Here is a 16,249-nt window from a genome sequence, read left to right as displayed (position 1 = left end):
AACGTGGCGCAAGGCCTCTTTCAGCAGTGGGGAGAGCCTTGGTTAGATTTATTCGCCACCGAAGAGAACGCGCAATGTTATCAGTTCTGCGCGTTGGAATTTCCAAGGCAGCGGTCGCTCGGAGACGCTTTTCGTCGCGAGTGGAGTTGCGGTCTATTGTACGCCTTTCCGCCTATACCACTTCTGCCCAGAGTGCTGAAGATCAGGCGCGACCGGGCCCAGGTTATCCTTGTGGCTCCGGACTGGGCACGAAGATACTGGTATCCCGAGCTACTCAGCATGTCAGTCGGTCCCCCGATTCGTCTGCCTCTTCGGGAGGACCTTCTGTCGAAGCAGCAGGGGACGGTCCTCCACCCGAACCTGTCCAGTCTCCACCTACAAGCTTGGAGATTGAGCGGCGACAGTTGAGGCCATTTGACTTGCCTCCCGAAGTCTGTGATGTCATTCTGGCAGCCAGGCGTCCCTCCACAAAGTCGGTATTAGCCTGCAGGTGGAACAGATTTGTGGCATGGTGCACAGCAAAGGCTGTGGACCCACTCTCTGCCCCCCTTTCTGAGGTTCTCCTCTTTCTTCTGTCTCTTGCCCAGCAGGGCTCCGCTCTGGGCACTGTCAAGGGCTACCTTTCTGCCCTTTCTGCCTTCTTGAGGCTGCCTGATCAGCCTTCTCTGTTCAAGTCCCCTATTGTAAATAGATTTCTTAAGGGTATCACACACATGTTCCCTCCTGTTCCCTTCGTGAATCCCCAGTGGGACTTGAACCTTGTTCTTACTTTCCTGATGTGCGCTCCCTTTGAGCCACTTCACAACTGTCCTCTTCGCCTTCTGACTCTGAAGACTGCTTTCCTGGTTGCCATCACCTCTGCCAGGAGAGTGAGTGAGCTCCAGGCCCTTTCTTGTACTCCACCTTTCCTTTCTGTCCATCCGGACAAGGTTGTGTTGCGTACCAAGCCATCTTTCCTGCCCAAGGTTGTCTCAGCCTTCCACATCGGGCAGTCCATCACCTTGCCAACCTTCTTTCCGCCTCCGCATCCCTCTAAAGAGGAAGAGCGGCTCCACAGTCTGGACCCAAAACGTGCGCTCTCATTTTACTTGGATCGCACACGCCAGTTCCGGGTGGATGACCAACTCTTTGTTGGTTACGTGGGCGCTAAGAAGGGGAAGGCGGTACACAAGCCAACCATCTCCCGGTGGATCATCTTGTGTATCCAGGCATGTTACTCCATGGCTAAGAAAGAGCCCCCTGTTGGATTGAGGGCTCATTCCACTCAGGCCACGGCGACTACAACTGCCCTGGGCCGGGGAGTGCCCTTGCAGGACATTTGCCAGGCAGCTATGTGGGCCTCGTTGCACACGTTCGCACAACACTACTGCCTGGACAGTCAAGTCCGGAGGGATGGCTTCCATGGCCGTTCCGTCCTCCAGGACTTTCTGGTGTGATTATTGGTTCGCAGACCCACCACCGGGGTTGGTATTGCTGGGGTATCTATTCTAAGGTAAGGAATCTATCACTAACGTGTCTCTTTCAGATGCACAAGTTACTACTTGTGTAACGATATATCTGTAAAAAACATTAGTTAGTGATAGATTCCTTACCGACCCACCCATCCTCCCCGTTCTGCGAACCGATATCTAGGGTTAAGGTCATCCCCTTTCAGGGCCCTAGTTTCTTGGCCCCAGTGGTGGTTCTATCACGCCGCGGACGACGCCTACCGACGTGCAGGGGTATTGCTACGGAAAAATTTCCGGCTCCAGTCTGACGCCTGGGGATATTCTAAGGTAAGGAATCTATCACTAACTAATGTCTCTTACAGATATATCGTTACACAAGTAGTAACTTGTGCTTCTTACCAAATAAAGGCAACTATGCAAAACTGCAGAACCACTGCCAAAACAAGAATCAAAAGCTTTGCACTAAAATAAAAAGGAAAAATAATAAACCTTACTATCACATATGCAAATAATGCACCAGTCCACACACAATCTGCAGCCAAGCTAAGGAATAAGTGGGCTTGAGAGTATAAGGCTGATCTGCCCCGAAGAGGGGCAAAAACAGCCAAAATATTCACCCCCGTAAATGGGGAGCAACCCATGCCCAAGAGGCCACTCCCCAACACCAAAATGTAAAAACCCTGGTGTCTAGTGGCTTCTGCCCCCTTGGGGAAAGATGGGCCTAAAAAAATACGGCTGATCTGCCACCCAAAAAGGACAGAAATGGCCAGTCATCCTCCTATAAAGGGGAGCAACCCTTGTCCAAGGGGCCACTCCCCAACATAAAAAAACCCACCCAAAAAAAAAAAGAAATCCCTGGTGACTTAGCGCAGCAGAAACTGCCAAAATAATGCTCCCCAAAGGGGAGCGACCCTCTCCCCAACATTAAAACAAAAAAAAAGAAATCCCTGGTGGACTAGTGGGGCAGAAACTGCCAAAATAATGATTCCCAAAGGGGAGCGTCCCCACTCCAACATCAAAAAAAAAGAAAGAAATCCCTGGTGGCCCTATAGGGGGCAGAAACTGCCAAAATAATGCACCCCAAAGGGGAGTGACCCTTCCCCAAGGGCCCACTCCCCACAAACAAATCCCTGGTGATCTAGTGGGCTCGATAGCAAAGTTAACAAAGTGGCAAGATTGGCCCCCTTGGGGGGCAGACGCAGCCAAAAACATTACCCCCAAAGGGGAGGGACCCTTGCCTAAGGGGCCACTTCCCACAAATAAATCCCTGGTGGTCTAGTGGGCCAGATTTCTTTTATTAAATGGCGAGATCTGCTCCCCTGGGGGGGGGCAGCCACAAACATTGTCCCCAAAGGGGAGCGACTCTTGCCCAAGGGGTCACTCCCCACAATTAAATCCCTGGTGTTCTAGCGGGCCTGCTAAAAAAAAAAAGGCAAGATTTGCCCCCCCCCGGGGGCGTGGGGGGCGAGACACAGCCAAAAAACATTGCCCCCAAAAGGGAAGCAACCCTTGCCTAAGGGTCCGCTCCCTGCAAACAGTTAATGACATTCAAAAATTCAAATAAAAAAATTTCCCTGGTGTCTAGTGGTCATTCCTGCTGCACGATTGTGCAGCAGGAATGCTCAAAGACGCATCGAGGGAAAGGATAACCCTTGCTTTCCCCCGATGCCTCTTTTGTTAAAATGCCCCCCTACCCAGAGGAGAAACTTACCTCCTGTTTAAAGGACGCGCTGGAAGCAAATGGCTTCCAGTGCATCTAGTATCCTCTAATGACATCAACGCGCCTCGCGTGCTGTCATGAGATGACGTGTAGGGGGGTGGGGGAGGCAGGGGAAGGGCTTCCCCTGCCTTCCGCGGTGGGGTCAGCTTGAAGGGCGGTCCATGGGGGGAGGTGGGGCGGAGCGTCAGCGCTTCCCAGTGGGTGGGTGCTAGGATGGCCGGGAGCCATCCGACGCACACGCCCTCCTTGATGTCGGGCGGCTTCCGGTCGTCCGATGCACGGAAAGGTTTAATGTGGCTGCCATGCTGTCACTTTAAAATGATGATAGACTAGGTACAATACCTCTTCGAAACAGACAACTGCTACTTTTCTTAGTTTCATTATTGAAATCATATGTCCGCAATTTCAAGAATGCAACTTGTTTTCTTTTTTCTGCTTGTATTATTTTAATTAAATTTAGCTTGCATACATTTTTGAGTTTGTGTTTAATTGCAGTTGTGTTAGAGGGTGAAATCAAAAATGAGTCCGTGGATGGTTGAATGTGCATGTTTTTTGACTTATTGAGTGCCTCAACCCATCAATGACACAAGGCACTTTTATTCATAACCTAAACCTGTTTTCTTTGCCATAGCTTGTTGAGATGGAAATTCTTAGTTCTTTGATCAAATCGAAGCCACTTTGTTGTGTCCATAAACAGAGTTTATGCCTTGTAGCTTTTTAGTGAATAAGTGCATTATTAAAAAGTCTTGCTAGCAGCTATGGTCATATTTGTCATATATTGAAATAATTTTATTTTGCTCGACAGAAATGGCAAGACATTATTAAGGAAGTCCGGTTCCTGCAAAGAATACAGCACCCAAACAGCATAGAATACAAAGGATGCTACCTACGGGAACACACCGCTTGGGTAAGATTGTAATTTATGATTTCTATTTTGTCTAAAAATTCTGGGTGTGCTGTTGTGAGTACCATGGGGCTACTGCCGGAATGTGGGTTTGTAATCTTGTACAACTTCTCCTGTATTGTGAAATTCAGCAAGGATAACATTATATGAACTTCTTCATTTCGGATACCTTATTCTGATTTGAAAATGATCATTTTTGTTGACGTACCCTCCTGAAATAATAATAAATTTATGGGCATTTAGAGTGCCTCGATTTTGGTAATCTACTGCAGCAAATGGAGTGAGCCTGGGCATTCCTTTTTTATTTACGTAGACGAAGCAGTGAGTTTGGCATAAGCTGCAATTGTCTATGACTTGCTTTTCCTTAAAATTACTCCTCTTTCTTTTGGTGAAAAGCTGTTATTTCAGTGTGCTTGTGATAATTCTCAAAAGAAGGTTTTTTTCTGAATTAAAAAAAAATAGATTTTGATACATGGAATTTCAAAGATTATTGTATTCGGCATGGGTAAACCAGGCCAGATCATACTGAAAGATTGCTTTCGTTCTAAATCTTCTCTCTTTCAACTCTTAACAACCTCACTATGAACACCACTATAGCCCAATGGGGATCAGAACACCTATGCAATTCCTTCTCTAAGACTGCAGGGTATTTAATTCAAACCCACATCTGACTTTGCAAGCATGGCCTGTAGGTTTTTCTCTTTACCATTCACATACAGCTTCATTCTGTCTTGGTATCTCTCCCCTTGCTCCTTCACTGTTGCAAAAATCAATGTCTTAACTACAATTGCTAACTTTACTACGCTTCTTAGGCTGCCACAGGGCCAACTTAGACTCTGGATTCCTTCCGCTCAGCAGCTCAAATGATGACTCCCCAGTTATGGAATCTGGTTTTAGTTACCCAAGTAGTTTGAAGTGCCTTGCACCAAGACAAACCCCATTTTACTGCCAATTGGACAGGCTCCCTAACAACACAGTTTAAACTCTCAATCTGATAGTTGGCTTGGTGGGTAATAGCAGATCTCATATGTTCAATGGCACACTTAGATAGATATTGCCCAAACTCCTTGCTTACGAATTGGGACCTATTGTCTGAAATCAACACTTGAAGTAGTTTCTCCCTATAGAAATATCCAATAGGAACTCCTTCACGTCCCTTGATGTTACCTCCTCTGTGATCCTAGCTTACTGCCACTTTGTGAAATAATACACAAGGGCATAAAATTGTCTTTGGAGTCGCACTGAAAGGGCCCAGAACATCAATGCATAGTCTCCTACATGGCTTCTTCTACTGTGAAAGCCTGCAAGCCACTTCATATTTTTTGTGACAATTCTCACAGGTTTGATCCGCCTCAAATGGCAAACGCTACATGCAATCAGAATGAACGTTAACCCTGCCCTGGACATATTCAACATGAAATTGTTAGGTCTTCAAGCTTAACAGCTAAACTTGCTGACTGAGCTACACATAATGTCCTGCCACCAAGTGATAATATACTCCGAATTGGTTTGTTTTCTGTCCTGAGGACAATTTGCATACCCCATAAAAGTAGTCTGAAGATGTTGGTAGCCCAAGTGCATGCCAGGAGCTCTCTTTCTACAACTGGATAATTGTTCGGACTCTTTCAGTGTTCTGGAAGCATACAATTCAACCCTCTTGCTCCCTCTATTGTGTTGTAATTACACTGCCTAAAGACTGCAGTTACTTGCATCACCTGTAAAAACACATTACTCCAGTATTGGAACTTTCATAGATTCCCATTGCTTGTATCATTCCCCGTCGTCGGACTGGGAGCCTCGGTAATAATAAATATATATATATATAAATATATACTTAGGTAAATACACCCTAATAGGTGTAAAAAGTAAAAAATTAGGCCTAGGCCTCATTATATTTTGTAGCCTATAGGTGTCCTTATGTAAAAGGACCCAAACTCACATTAGCAACCAATCAGATTAGCCTCACCCTGTGGAACCTTCCTGAGAAAGCTCAGAGCCTCAGATTTTCTACCGCATCGTTGATGACAGGGAGTCTCTTTAGAGCTCTGCTCTAACTTCTACTTTGAGGTACTATTTAAGCTGTTTTTTGACAGGATTCCTTTAAATTCTTACTATGGCTGATAAGGAAAAGAAGAGCCTTTTCAGGCCTTGTGCCACTTGTGGCAAAAAACGACTTTATACTGAGGATAAACATAAGGATTGTATATACTGTTTATACCCTGACCACAAGCCAGAGGGTTGTAAGATATGCAGGATGATGTCTGTTAAGACTCTTCGAGATCGTGAAGGACGGTTACTTCTTTGGCTGAGAAAGTTGGAAAAGAAGGAAGAAGTGGTTTCTAGTGATGATGAAGATGCCAGATCATCATCTTCCAAGACATCTTTGAAGAGGGGTGTACCATCTGAGGAAGTTTCATCTGAACCCCCCTCAAAGGCTTTGCGTGGGACCTCTGATAGGTCTGGCAAGCCCGGGCCTAGCGAATCTCCTCACGTGAGTGTAAAGGAGAGGGAAAGGCTAGCACCTCAGGTGCTGAAGGCAAAACTGGATGAGGGCTCGGCTGGGCCTTCACATCAGGAGAAAGTTTCTAAGTCCTTCAAGAAACCAACTGTAGAGGCTTCAACAGTGGTCAAAAAAGGCGCTAAAGCCTCTGTGGTGACTTTGTCTCCTCATACATCGACGAGCCATCCATCGACGACGAGGATGACGACGACGACAGCGTCGACGAGGACTTCGACGACGATGCCGGCGACGAAGACTGGGTCGACTACAGCGTCGACGACGATGACTACGTCGACGGTTACCACCTCGTCGACGAAGACAATTCCGTCGACGATGACTATCCCGTCGACGGTGGCAATCTCGTCGACGACGACGATCTCGTCGACGAGGGTGAGCCCGTCGACGATGGCAGTTCCGTCGACGATGACGAACCCGTCGACGATGACGAGCCCGTCGACGATGGCGATCCCGTCGACGGTGAAGTTTGTCTCGTCGACGGTCCCGTCGACGACGGTTCAGACTATGGAGATGCCGTCGACGGCAGGTGATAGAGGCACCAGGAAGAGGAGAATAACGCCGGATATGACTTCACCTAGAAAGGTGTCATCATTACCCCCAGCCCTGTTGTTGGATGAGGATGAGTACTCGGAGAATGAGATGTATGGGGATGCATATAGCCCATCTCAGTTGCATCTGAAATACCACGATTCTGACCAGGATGATGAGTACTATTATGGGCAGGAGCAGCGACATCAACAACAGGTCGCATACCAGGAAACTCAGGCACAACAGGGCACGGTTACAATGCCTATGAGTCTTTTGACGGACTTGAGAGCAATGCTGGAGGAGTATAGAAGCAGGCAAGGGTCGCGACCAGTGGAAGGTCAGGCGCATGTTCAGCCTCAGGTGATGGCAGTTCAGTCTGTGGCCCCTTCACAGGGGGAAGAGGAGAGGGAATATCCTCGGCAGACACAGGTCCAGGATGATACCTCGGATGAGGATGAACAGAACCAGGATCAGAATCCTGATAACGAATGGAACCAGTATATAGCACAGGATCCGGCTTCTCCGGTGCCGGACCCGGTAGATTCACCTCCGGCGGATGTGGGAGGTTTCTTCAGCTTGATGGAAAGAGCCACGGCACGCTTTAAGCTAGCCATGCCGGCAACATCTACGGATTGTTTTTTGTATGATTTTAAAGAGGCATACCGTAAGACAGTGCGTTCGATTCCCATTGTAGAGCACATTTGGGATGAAGGAAAGAAGGTGATGCAGTCTCCAGCGACAGTCATTCCAACACTTCCACGCTTGGAGAAAAAGTATAAAGCTCCGGATGACAGTCCCGCCTGCTTGATTGGACAACCTAGACCAGACTCAGTCATATCGCAGGCGGCGCAGAAGAAATCACGGAATCCTTCGGCCACCCTCACAACTCCACCGGACAAGGAGGGTAGAAGGTTAGACAACGCTGGAAAGCGATTTTCTTCTATGGCTAGTTTGTTGGTCAGGGCGGCCAATGCCTTGGCGATTCTAGCAAGATATGACCGCCAGATGTGGAGTGATGTGGCGCACTATGTGGAATTACTGGCGGATGACCCTAGAGCTGAAGCTCGGAAACTTCTGGAAGAAGGACAACGGTCTTCTTCTGAAATTATTGATTGTGCGATGGACATCGCCACCGTTTCTTTCCGTGCTCTGGGCAGCGCGGCTGTTCTTCGACGGCAGGGGTGGCTACGAGCGACCTATTTTCGACCAGAGGTCCAAAATAAGATTCTGGACTTGCCCTTTGATGGGGACATGTTATTTGGGAAACATGTCGATGACACCCTACAGGGAATAAAGAAGGACACAGAGACAGCAAGGGCTCTGGGGAACCTACAATATAGAAAGACACCATTCCGTGGAGCGAGAGGAAGAGGCTTCACTTCTCCAAGAGGTGGTTATCAGCAACAGCGATACTCGCAGCAGTCGCAGTCGTACAGACCACAGTACGGCAATCAATATTATCAGAGACAGTCACAGTCTCAATCGTTCTCTCGTCAGAACGCTCGTGGACGTCAGGGGCGTCAGGGCAAAGACGCTGGCAAGCGTCAATAGCGGCCTCCTGACTCTGCCAACTGTTCCTCCGCCTCTGGTATCTCCAGTGGGCGGCAGGATATCTCAACATCTGAGCAGCTGGGAAGAAATAACATCGGATCAGTGGGTATTGAACATCATCCGACATGGGCATACACTAGAATTCCAGGAGTTTCCACCTACAAGAGCTCCCCACGCCACTACTTCAAAACATCTAAACCTTCTGCAATTGGAAGTTCAACAAATGCTTCGGAAGGGGGCGATCCAACGTGTTCCCCTATCACAAAGAGGAGAAGGTTTCTATTCAAGATTTTTTCTGATCCGAAAAACGAAACTAAAGTGGCGTCCGATCCTGGACTTAAGGGAGCTCAATACCTATCTCGTAAAGCTGTCGTTTCGGATGATTTCACTCCAGGACATATTGCGCCTCTTGAATCCAGGCGATTTCATGGCTACACTAGACCTGGAAGATGCCTATTTTCATATCCCGATCCATCCGGCTCACAGACGTTATCTTCGCTTCACAGTGGGCAAGAGTCACTTCCAGTTCATGGTGCTCCCATTTGGATTAAAATCCGCTCCTCGGATATTCACAAAGGTGCTGGCCCCGGTAGCAGCTTTTCTGAGAAGACAGTCGCTGGAAGTATTCCCGTACTTAGACGACTGGCTGCTGAAGGCACCAAGCTTCCAAGAGGCAACAGAAGCAGTGGACACATGCTTGAGCCTCTTCATTCATCTGGGTTTGCAACTCAACAGAGAGAAATCGGTTCTTCAACCGTCAGGTATGGTGAAGTTCTTGGGAGCGATCCTCGATACTCAGTTGTGCAAAGCCTTCCCATCGGAAGAGAGACAGTTGAAACTCATGTCTTCAGCCGCTCGGCTGCTGAGGAAAACTTGGATGACAGTCAGGATGTACAAATCTCTTCTAGGGTCGATTTCATCCTGTATTCAATTGATTCCGCACTGCAGGCTGCGAATGCGCCCCTTGCAGGAGGAACTGGACCTTCAGTGGAGACAAGTGGAAGGGTCGTTCGACGACAAGGTAACGGTCACCCAGCAGATGAAACGGACGGTTTCATGGTGGATGAAGAAATCTCACCTCGCAGTGGGTCTCAGTTTCAGAGCGGCACCGGCTCCTCGCGTCATTACCACAGACGCCTCCCTTCAGGGTTGGGGAGCGGTCATGCAAGATCTCCAGGTCAGTGGCCACTGGACACCATTAGAACGTCGCTTGCATATCAACGTTCTGGAGCTAAGGGCTATTCGATTGGCAATGTTGGCGTTCCTTCCAAGGATTTCAAATTCGGCCATCCTGGTGCGTACGGACAACACCACCGCAATGCATTACGTCAACAAGCAGGGCGGCACAAGATCACAACTGCTTTCTCAGGAAGCCCAGTTGCTGTGGGAGTGGGTGATCTCACAGAACATCACGCTCGTGGTGGAACACCTTCCAGGAGTATGCAACACGAAGGCAGATACGCTAAGCCGCTTGAGGGCAGTCTCACACGAGTGGGAACTGGACAACACAGTGGTCAAGGACATCTTCTCCCGTTGGGGAACCCCAGCGATCGACCTGTTTGCAACACCGAGGAACAAGAAATGCCGGTGTTATGCGAGCAGGGAACACCATCGAGGGTCACTGGGGAATGCCCTTTTGATGTCTTGGTCCGGCGCATTTGTTTACGCCTTTCCGCCATTTCCCCTGATTCCTCGTGTCCTCAAGAAGCTCAAGCTGGACAAGTGCAGGATGATACTAATAGCGCCTGCCTGGGCTCGCCAGTTCTGGTTCACGGAGTTGCTTCTTCTATCGGAAAAGCGGCCCATTCATCTGCACCCCAACCAGACCCTTCTATCAATGTACAACGGCCAGGTTCTCCACCCCAACCCGAGCTCGCTTCAGTTGACAGCTTGGCTCCTGAACACAGAGAGTTTAAGGATTTAGACATTTCAGAAGAATGCAGGAACATTTTGTCACAGGCACGAGCTCCTAGCACTAATAAGACATATAGAGCGAAATGGAAAAGGTTCTATTTATGGTGCCAGAGGGATGGAGTGCATCCATTCTCATCAGCTCCGCATCAGCTCTTGCCATACATTCTATCTTTGGCACGGGCAGGTCTGGCTCATGCTTCCATCAAGGTCCACTTGGCAGCTATTTCCAGGTACAGAAGGACAAGATCGGGCCCTTCTCTACTATCAGCAAGGATAATTAAGCAATTCCTGAAAGGGCTGTTTAGAGTTTTTCCGCCAGTCAGGCCCCCACCTCCGGTTTGGCACTTGAATGTGGTCCTGGCTCAACTGATGAGATCGCCATTTGAGCCTATACATAGGGCTGAACTGAAGTTCCTATCATGGAAAGTGGCGCTTCTTCTGGCACTCACATCTGCAAGGAGAGTAGGGGAACTACAGGCTTTAACTATCAAAGAACCTTTCTTGCAGTTCAAGAATGATACATTGATCCTACGAATGAACCCCAAATTCATTCCGAAGGTACCGACAGACTTTCATCTGAATGAACCGGTGGTTCTGAATTCTTTTTTTCCTCGGCCTTCCACTCAGGCTGAGAGGACACTTCATTCTCTGGACGTTCAGAGATGTCTGAAATTTTATCTGCAACGCACAGCTGGATTTCGGAAGACGCCCCAGCTGTTTGTGGCCTTCGGGGCCCCAAGAAAAGGATTTCCTTTGTCAAAGCAGGGAATTTCCAGATGGATATCAAGTGCGATCCGTTTCTGCCACCAGGCGGCAGGCAAACCGTTGGAAGGACAGGTGAAGGCGCACTCCACAAGATCGATCTCATCGTCAACAGCGCTGTTTGCTGGAGTATCGATAAAGGATATTTGCAGAGCGGCCACCTGGAGCAGTACTCACTCATTCACGAGGCACTACTGCCTGGAGGCGGCTGCAAAGGGGGATTCGGCTGTTGGACAAGCAGTCCTGAGAAATCTCTTCCAGTAAGAGGTGAGCTTTCCTCTCTTCCCTCCTCCTGTTTTTTCAAACATTTCGTTTATTATGATATGGTTACTGATTTATTGTTGTTATGATGTATAATATCATTGGTTTATAATGGTTCTATAACTATGCACGAAATGTTTGAGGTATGCTAACTGCTATCTACTCTGATACAAGCAATGGGAATCTATGAAAGTTCCAATACTGGAGTAAGAAACAAGTTACTTACCTGTAACTTTAGTTCTCCAGTATTGGTAACTTTCATAGATTCCCATGCGCCCACCCGCCTCCCCTGGGAAAGCTCACTTCTGGGCTAGGTGATTATGTGGCAAAGCAACGGCTACGAAAATCTGAGGCTCTGAGCTTTCTCAGGAAGGTTCCACAGGGTGAGGCTAATCTGATTGGTTGCTAATGTGAGTTTGGGTCCTTTTACATAAGGACACCTATAGGCTACAAAATATAATGAGGCCTAGGCCTAATTTTTTACTTTTTACACCTATTAGGGTGTATTTACCTAAGTATATATTTATATATATATATATTTATTATTACCGAGGCTCCCAGTCCGACGACGGGGAATGATACAAGCAATGGGAATCTATGAAAGTTACCAATACTGGAGAACTAAAGTTACAGGTAAGTAACTTGTTTCTTCTTTGCCCATCTCAAATGATCTTAGTAAAGGTGTATGCACCATTTCACGTTTATGTTCCTCAAAAGATTTATGCTGTTCTGGCCCCATTCAATAGCACCTTCTTATTTACTCCAGTATTGAAGCTTTCATAGATTCACATGCTTGAATCATTCCCCATCGTCAATATGAGTCCCACGGTACCTGATAATAGAAATCCAATGTTAAACATAGATTAGAAAGGCCCTAGGTCCTTCAGTTTTGTAACGTTTCCTAGTCCATTTTTAAAAAGAGACCAAACTTAGGTTTGGACCAATCAGAATGCCCTGCCCTCTAGAACACTCCTGTGAGTAGCTCCAGTCCCTCAGATTGCATACCGCACGTCATGCTAGGGAGTCTCCACTGAGATCTGCTCAGTTATACCTGTTCTGAACTATTCCAAGAAATTCCAAACCTTATTACCTCAGATGTATACAGATTTATCCATAATATGAGTTTGTCTGTATTTCTTGACATCAACTCTGGCTTCATCATGTTAGATAAAGAAAAGAAGAGTCTTTTCGGGGCCTGTACTACCTGCTGTAAGAAAAGGCATAATTCGGATGATCCTCAGGAGGACTGTAAATATTGCATTTATCCAGCACATAAGGTCAAAGAATGTAAGGTATGTCCTACCTTTTCTAAATAAACCCTGAAGGACAGCTGCTAATATGGTTCCAAAAACTTAAACCCAGGAAGGAGCCTGGTCTGATGATGACAGTGAGGACTCTTCATGCTCCTCAAGAAGATTACTGAAGAGGGAGAGATCTAATTCTCGCTCTTCTCTGAGGCAGACTAAAAAAGCCTAAAGAAAGACCCTCATGGGTCTTACAGAGGGTGCAGTCCTTCGAAATCTCCTCAGGAAGGTGAGGTTTCTTCTAGGGGAAAGGAGAAAAAAGAGCCATCAGTCTCCTCAACAAAAGCCTGAAAAAGCTGTGACTGAACTGCCTACACCACCTCCTAAAGTCTCTCACTCCTTCAAGAAACAGTCATCTGCACCATCTCCTTCCGTCAAATCTCGCCATCAGCACTGTTAACGAAGAAGACATTCAGGGTGGCGTCTAAGACCTTTACCACGAGTACCATCTCCACACTGACTACGTAATTGTCTTTAACAAAGACTACATCCTCATTGACAGATCATACACACAGACCACTGACGCTGAAGATTACTTTGACCTTGACGACGGTGAACACGGTTCCTCAATCAAGGACGATGTTGTCACTGTCGACGACATCTTTCTGGTGAACATAAGACAGTACTTTTTTGACATCATTGCTGTCATCCTCGTCAATAGACAAGAGGAAAAATTAAAAAACAAAACCATATACGATCTTTAACTCCCGCACATACCTCTCCAAGCAAGGTGTTGACACTGCTGCCATCCCACCTGTTGGATGAAGAAGATTTGGATAAGGAATGGCCCTTAGGGGTTGGGCAAAGCCATCCGAGCTTCATGTTAAGTGCCAGGACAATGAGTACGATGAGGGTGAATATGAGGTATGAGGAGGAAGGATATTACTCCCCTCGATACTAAGAGGAAACAGTGTGTGTGCCTTCCTCATTAGTTGCAGACCTGCAATTCATGCAATCAGATTACAGAAAGCGTTTTCTGCCAGCATCATCTACTACTGTGCAAACTTCCTCACCTATAAGATCTCCACCTGGGTATCCATCTACTCCACAGATTGAACCTTTGTTACTGCCTACGTCGGTAAGACATACTCCACAAACAGCTCTCCTGCAGGACCCAGGAACTTCCGATGACATTAGAGAAGAGTGGGAGCTCCGCAACCCGCACTAGGAATGGAATGCTTATCTATTACCTACTAAATCAAGAAGGTATTATTCCTGTATTAGAAGGAAAGGAGGAAACTGATTGGTAATCATCCCCTAGAAGGTCCCCTCAAGACCAATATTACCAACAATACCAAGAGGAAATGGTGTGTCTGCCTTCCTCATTAGTTGCAGACCTGCAATTCATGCTCTCAGATTACAGAAAGCGTTTTCGGTCAACATCATCTAATACTGTGCAAACTTCCTCACCTGTAGGATCTCCATTAGGGCAGCATCTACTCCACAGATTAGTAATTTGTTACTGCTTATGTCGGTAAGACATACTCCATAAACCGCTCTCCTGCAGGACCCAGCAAGTTCCGATGAGACGAGGGGAAGCTCCGCAACCCGCGCAAGGAATGGAAAGATTATCTATTATCTACTAAATCAAGAAGGTATTGTTCCTGTGGTAGAAGGAAAGGAGGAAGCAGTTTAATATCCCTTAGACCGTTTTAATTAGTTCTACACCTTATTCTGCACCCACTCCACCCTACACATTCCATACCTGCATCATTATGGCTAAAAACTAGAAAGATCTCAGGGACGAGCAGTCTCGCGGGACCTGTAGGGCATTACAGCACCGGCCCGACGAGGAGCATGCCCTATGATGAGGCATGACCTCCATTTGGATGTGTCAGTGCAATAAGAAATAATCACTAGAATCCCTGGGGATTCTCCAACCTAGCCTCTTTCCTTTCTTTCTCCTACAATAAGAGTACCTTCTTGTTTTAGTGATTGTTTTAGGAGATTGGGTACTGGACCTTCATTATCTATTACCTACATTATCATCTCCGTCGCCAACTCCTGTGGATTCCCCACCCTAAGACATTGGGATTATTCCATAACCTACTACAACGAGAAAAGTGCACCCTGCCCATGCCCACTACACAGATGGACTGCTTTCTTTATGATTTCAACAAGCCCTTTCGGAAGTGAGAGCTATGCTCAATGTGAGCTACGTATGGGATGAGGGCTTAAAAGTAATTAAGAATCCGGCCACGGTGACTGCAGTTGTACTGGGCTTGGATAAATATTTCAAGGCTAAATAGGATGCATGTTCACTGGTCACCCAAGCCTGATTCAGTTATTGCTCAGGCAGCCTAGCGCAGATCTAAGAATTCCTGTGTGCCAATTTCCGTGCCTCCGGGCAAGGACGGTAGGCGCTTTGATAATATTGGTAAGCACTTTTGATTCATGTCAGTGCTTATGGTTAAGGCTGCAAATTCCCTGGCGGTACTCAGACGAATATGATCTCCAAATGTGGTCCGATAATGCTCCATATCTGGACCAGCTTCCGGAGGCCCAAAAAGTTTGACTGGAAGGAAAGCGCACATCATCGGAGGTGATGGATTGAGCCATTGACATTGCCACTACGGCATTCAGACAACTTGCAGGAGCTGCTGTGTTAAGGAAGCAGGGCTCACTCAAAGCTACCTCTTTTAGGCGGGAGGTCCAAAACAAGATCTTGAATCTGCTCTTCGAGGGTGAAGCCCTTTTCGGCAAGCATATTGACGGAGCTCTACAAACCATAAAACAGACACTGACAGTGCTAAATCACTGGGCACACTTCAATATCGGAAATTACCCTTTCGAGGCGCCAGGGGAAGGGGACTTCCCTCCTACAGAGGAGGTTACTAACTATATTGTTACCCCACATACTCATGCCTCTCAGCAGTTTTTACCTCAGTACGCACAACGGCAACCACCACAAACAGCCTACTATTGGCTAGCACCAAGAGGAAGGGTGGGATGCCAGGGAAAGGGCACTGACCAATGTCAATGACCGCTTACAGCCTGCAACTACCCCCTTTTTTCCTCCTTTCAGGCTAGGAGGAAGAATATTCAAATCAAAAAAAGGGGGGGGGATGGAAGCTTGCAGTAAAACTTTTCTTCTATGCATCATTATATTCTCGGGGGAGGGGTGGGTGAATTCAGCTGGTCTGGTCATTTCTTTGAGGATACAGGAGGTATTTTTAGACTTTATTAGATGGATCCCACCGGTACTTTCCCTCGAGAGGAGGAGGTACCTAGGGAAACGAGTACCTAGGTGCGAAACACAATGATGATGGCGCTCAAACAGTAATGCCGCAGTGGTGAATAATATACACCGCTTACGGCTAAAAGTTTGGTTGAGGGTTT

At 47.2% G+C, this 16,249-nt stretch overlaps 1 protein-coding gene across 2 annotated transcripts in view; it reads left to right on the top strand.

Moving 5' to 3' along the window:
- TAOK1 (TAO kinase 1) overlaps positions 1 to 16,249 on the top strand; it is a 1,359,031-nt gene that overhangs the window by 307,876 nt on the left and 1,034,906 nt on the right. For both annotated transcript variants that reach the window (XM_078680056.1, XM_078680057.1), the window contains exon 4: positions 3,974 to 4,075. In XM_078680056.1, coding sequence (XP_078536182.1) covers positions 3,974 to 4,075 — 102 coding nt within the window. The remainder of the gene's footprint in view (positions 1 to 3,973; positions 4,076 to 16,249) is intronic.

This window comes from Lissotriton helveticus, chromosome 3_1 (assembly GCF_964261635.1).
Source record: "Lissotriton helveticus chromosome 3_1, aLisHel1.1, whole genome shotgun sequence".
NCBI lineage: Eukaryota > Metazoa > Chordata > Amphibia > Caudata > Salamandridae > Lissotriton > Lissotriton helveticus.
This window is presented reverse-complemented; position numbering and strand designations above follow the sequence as displayed.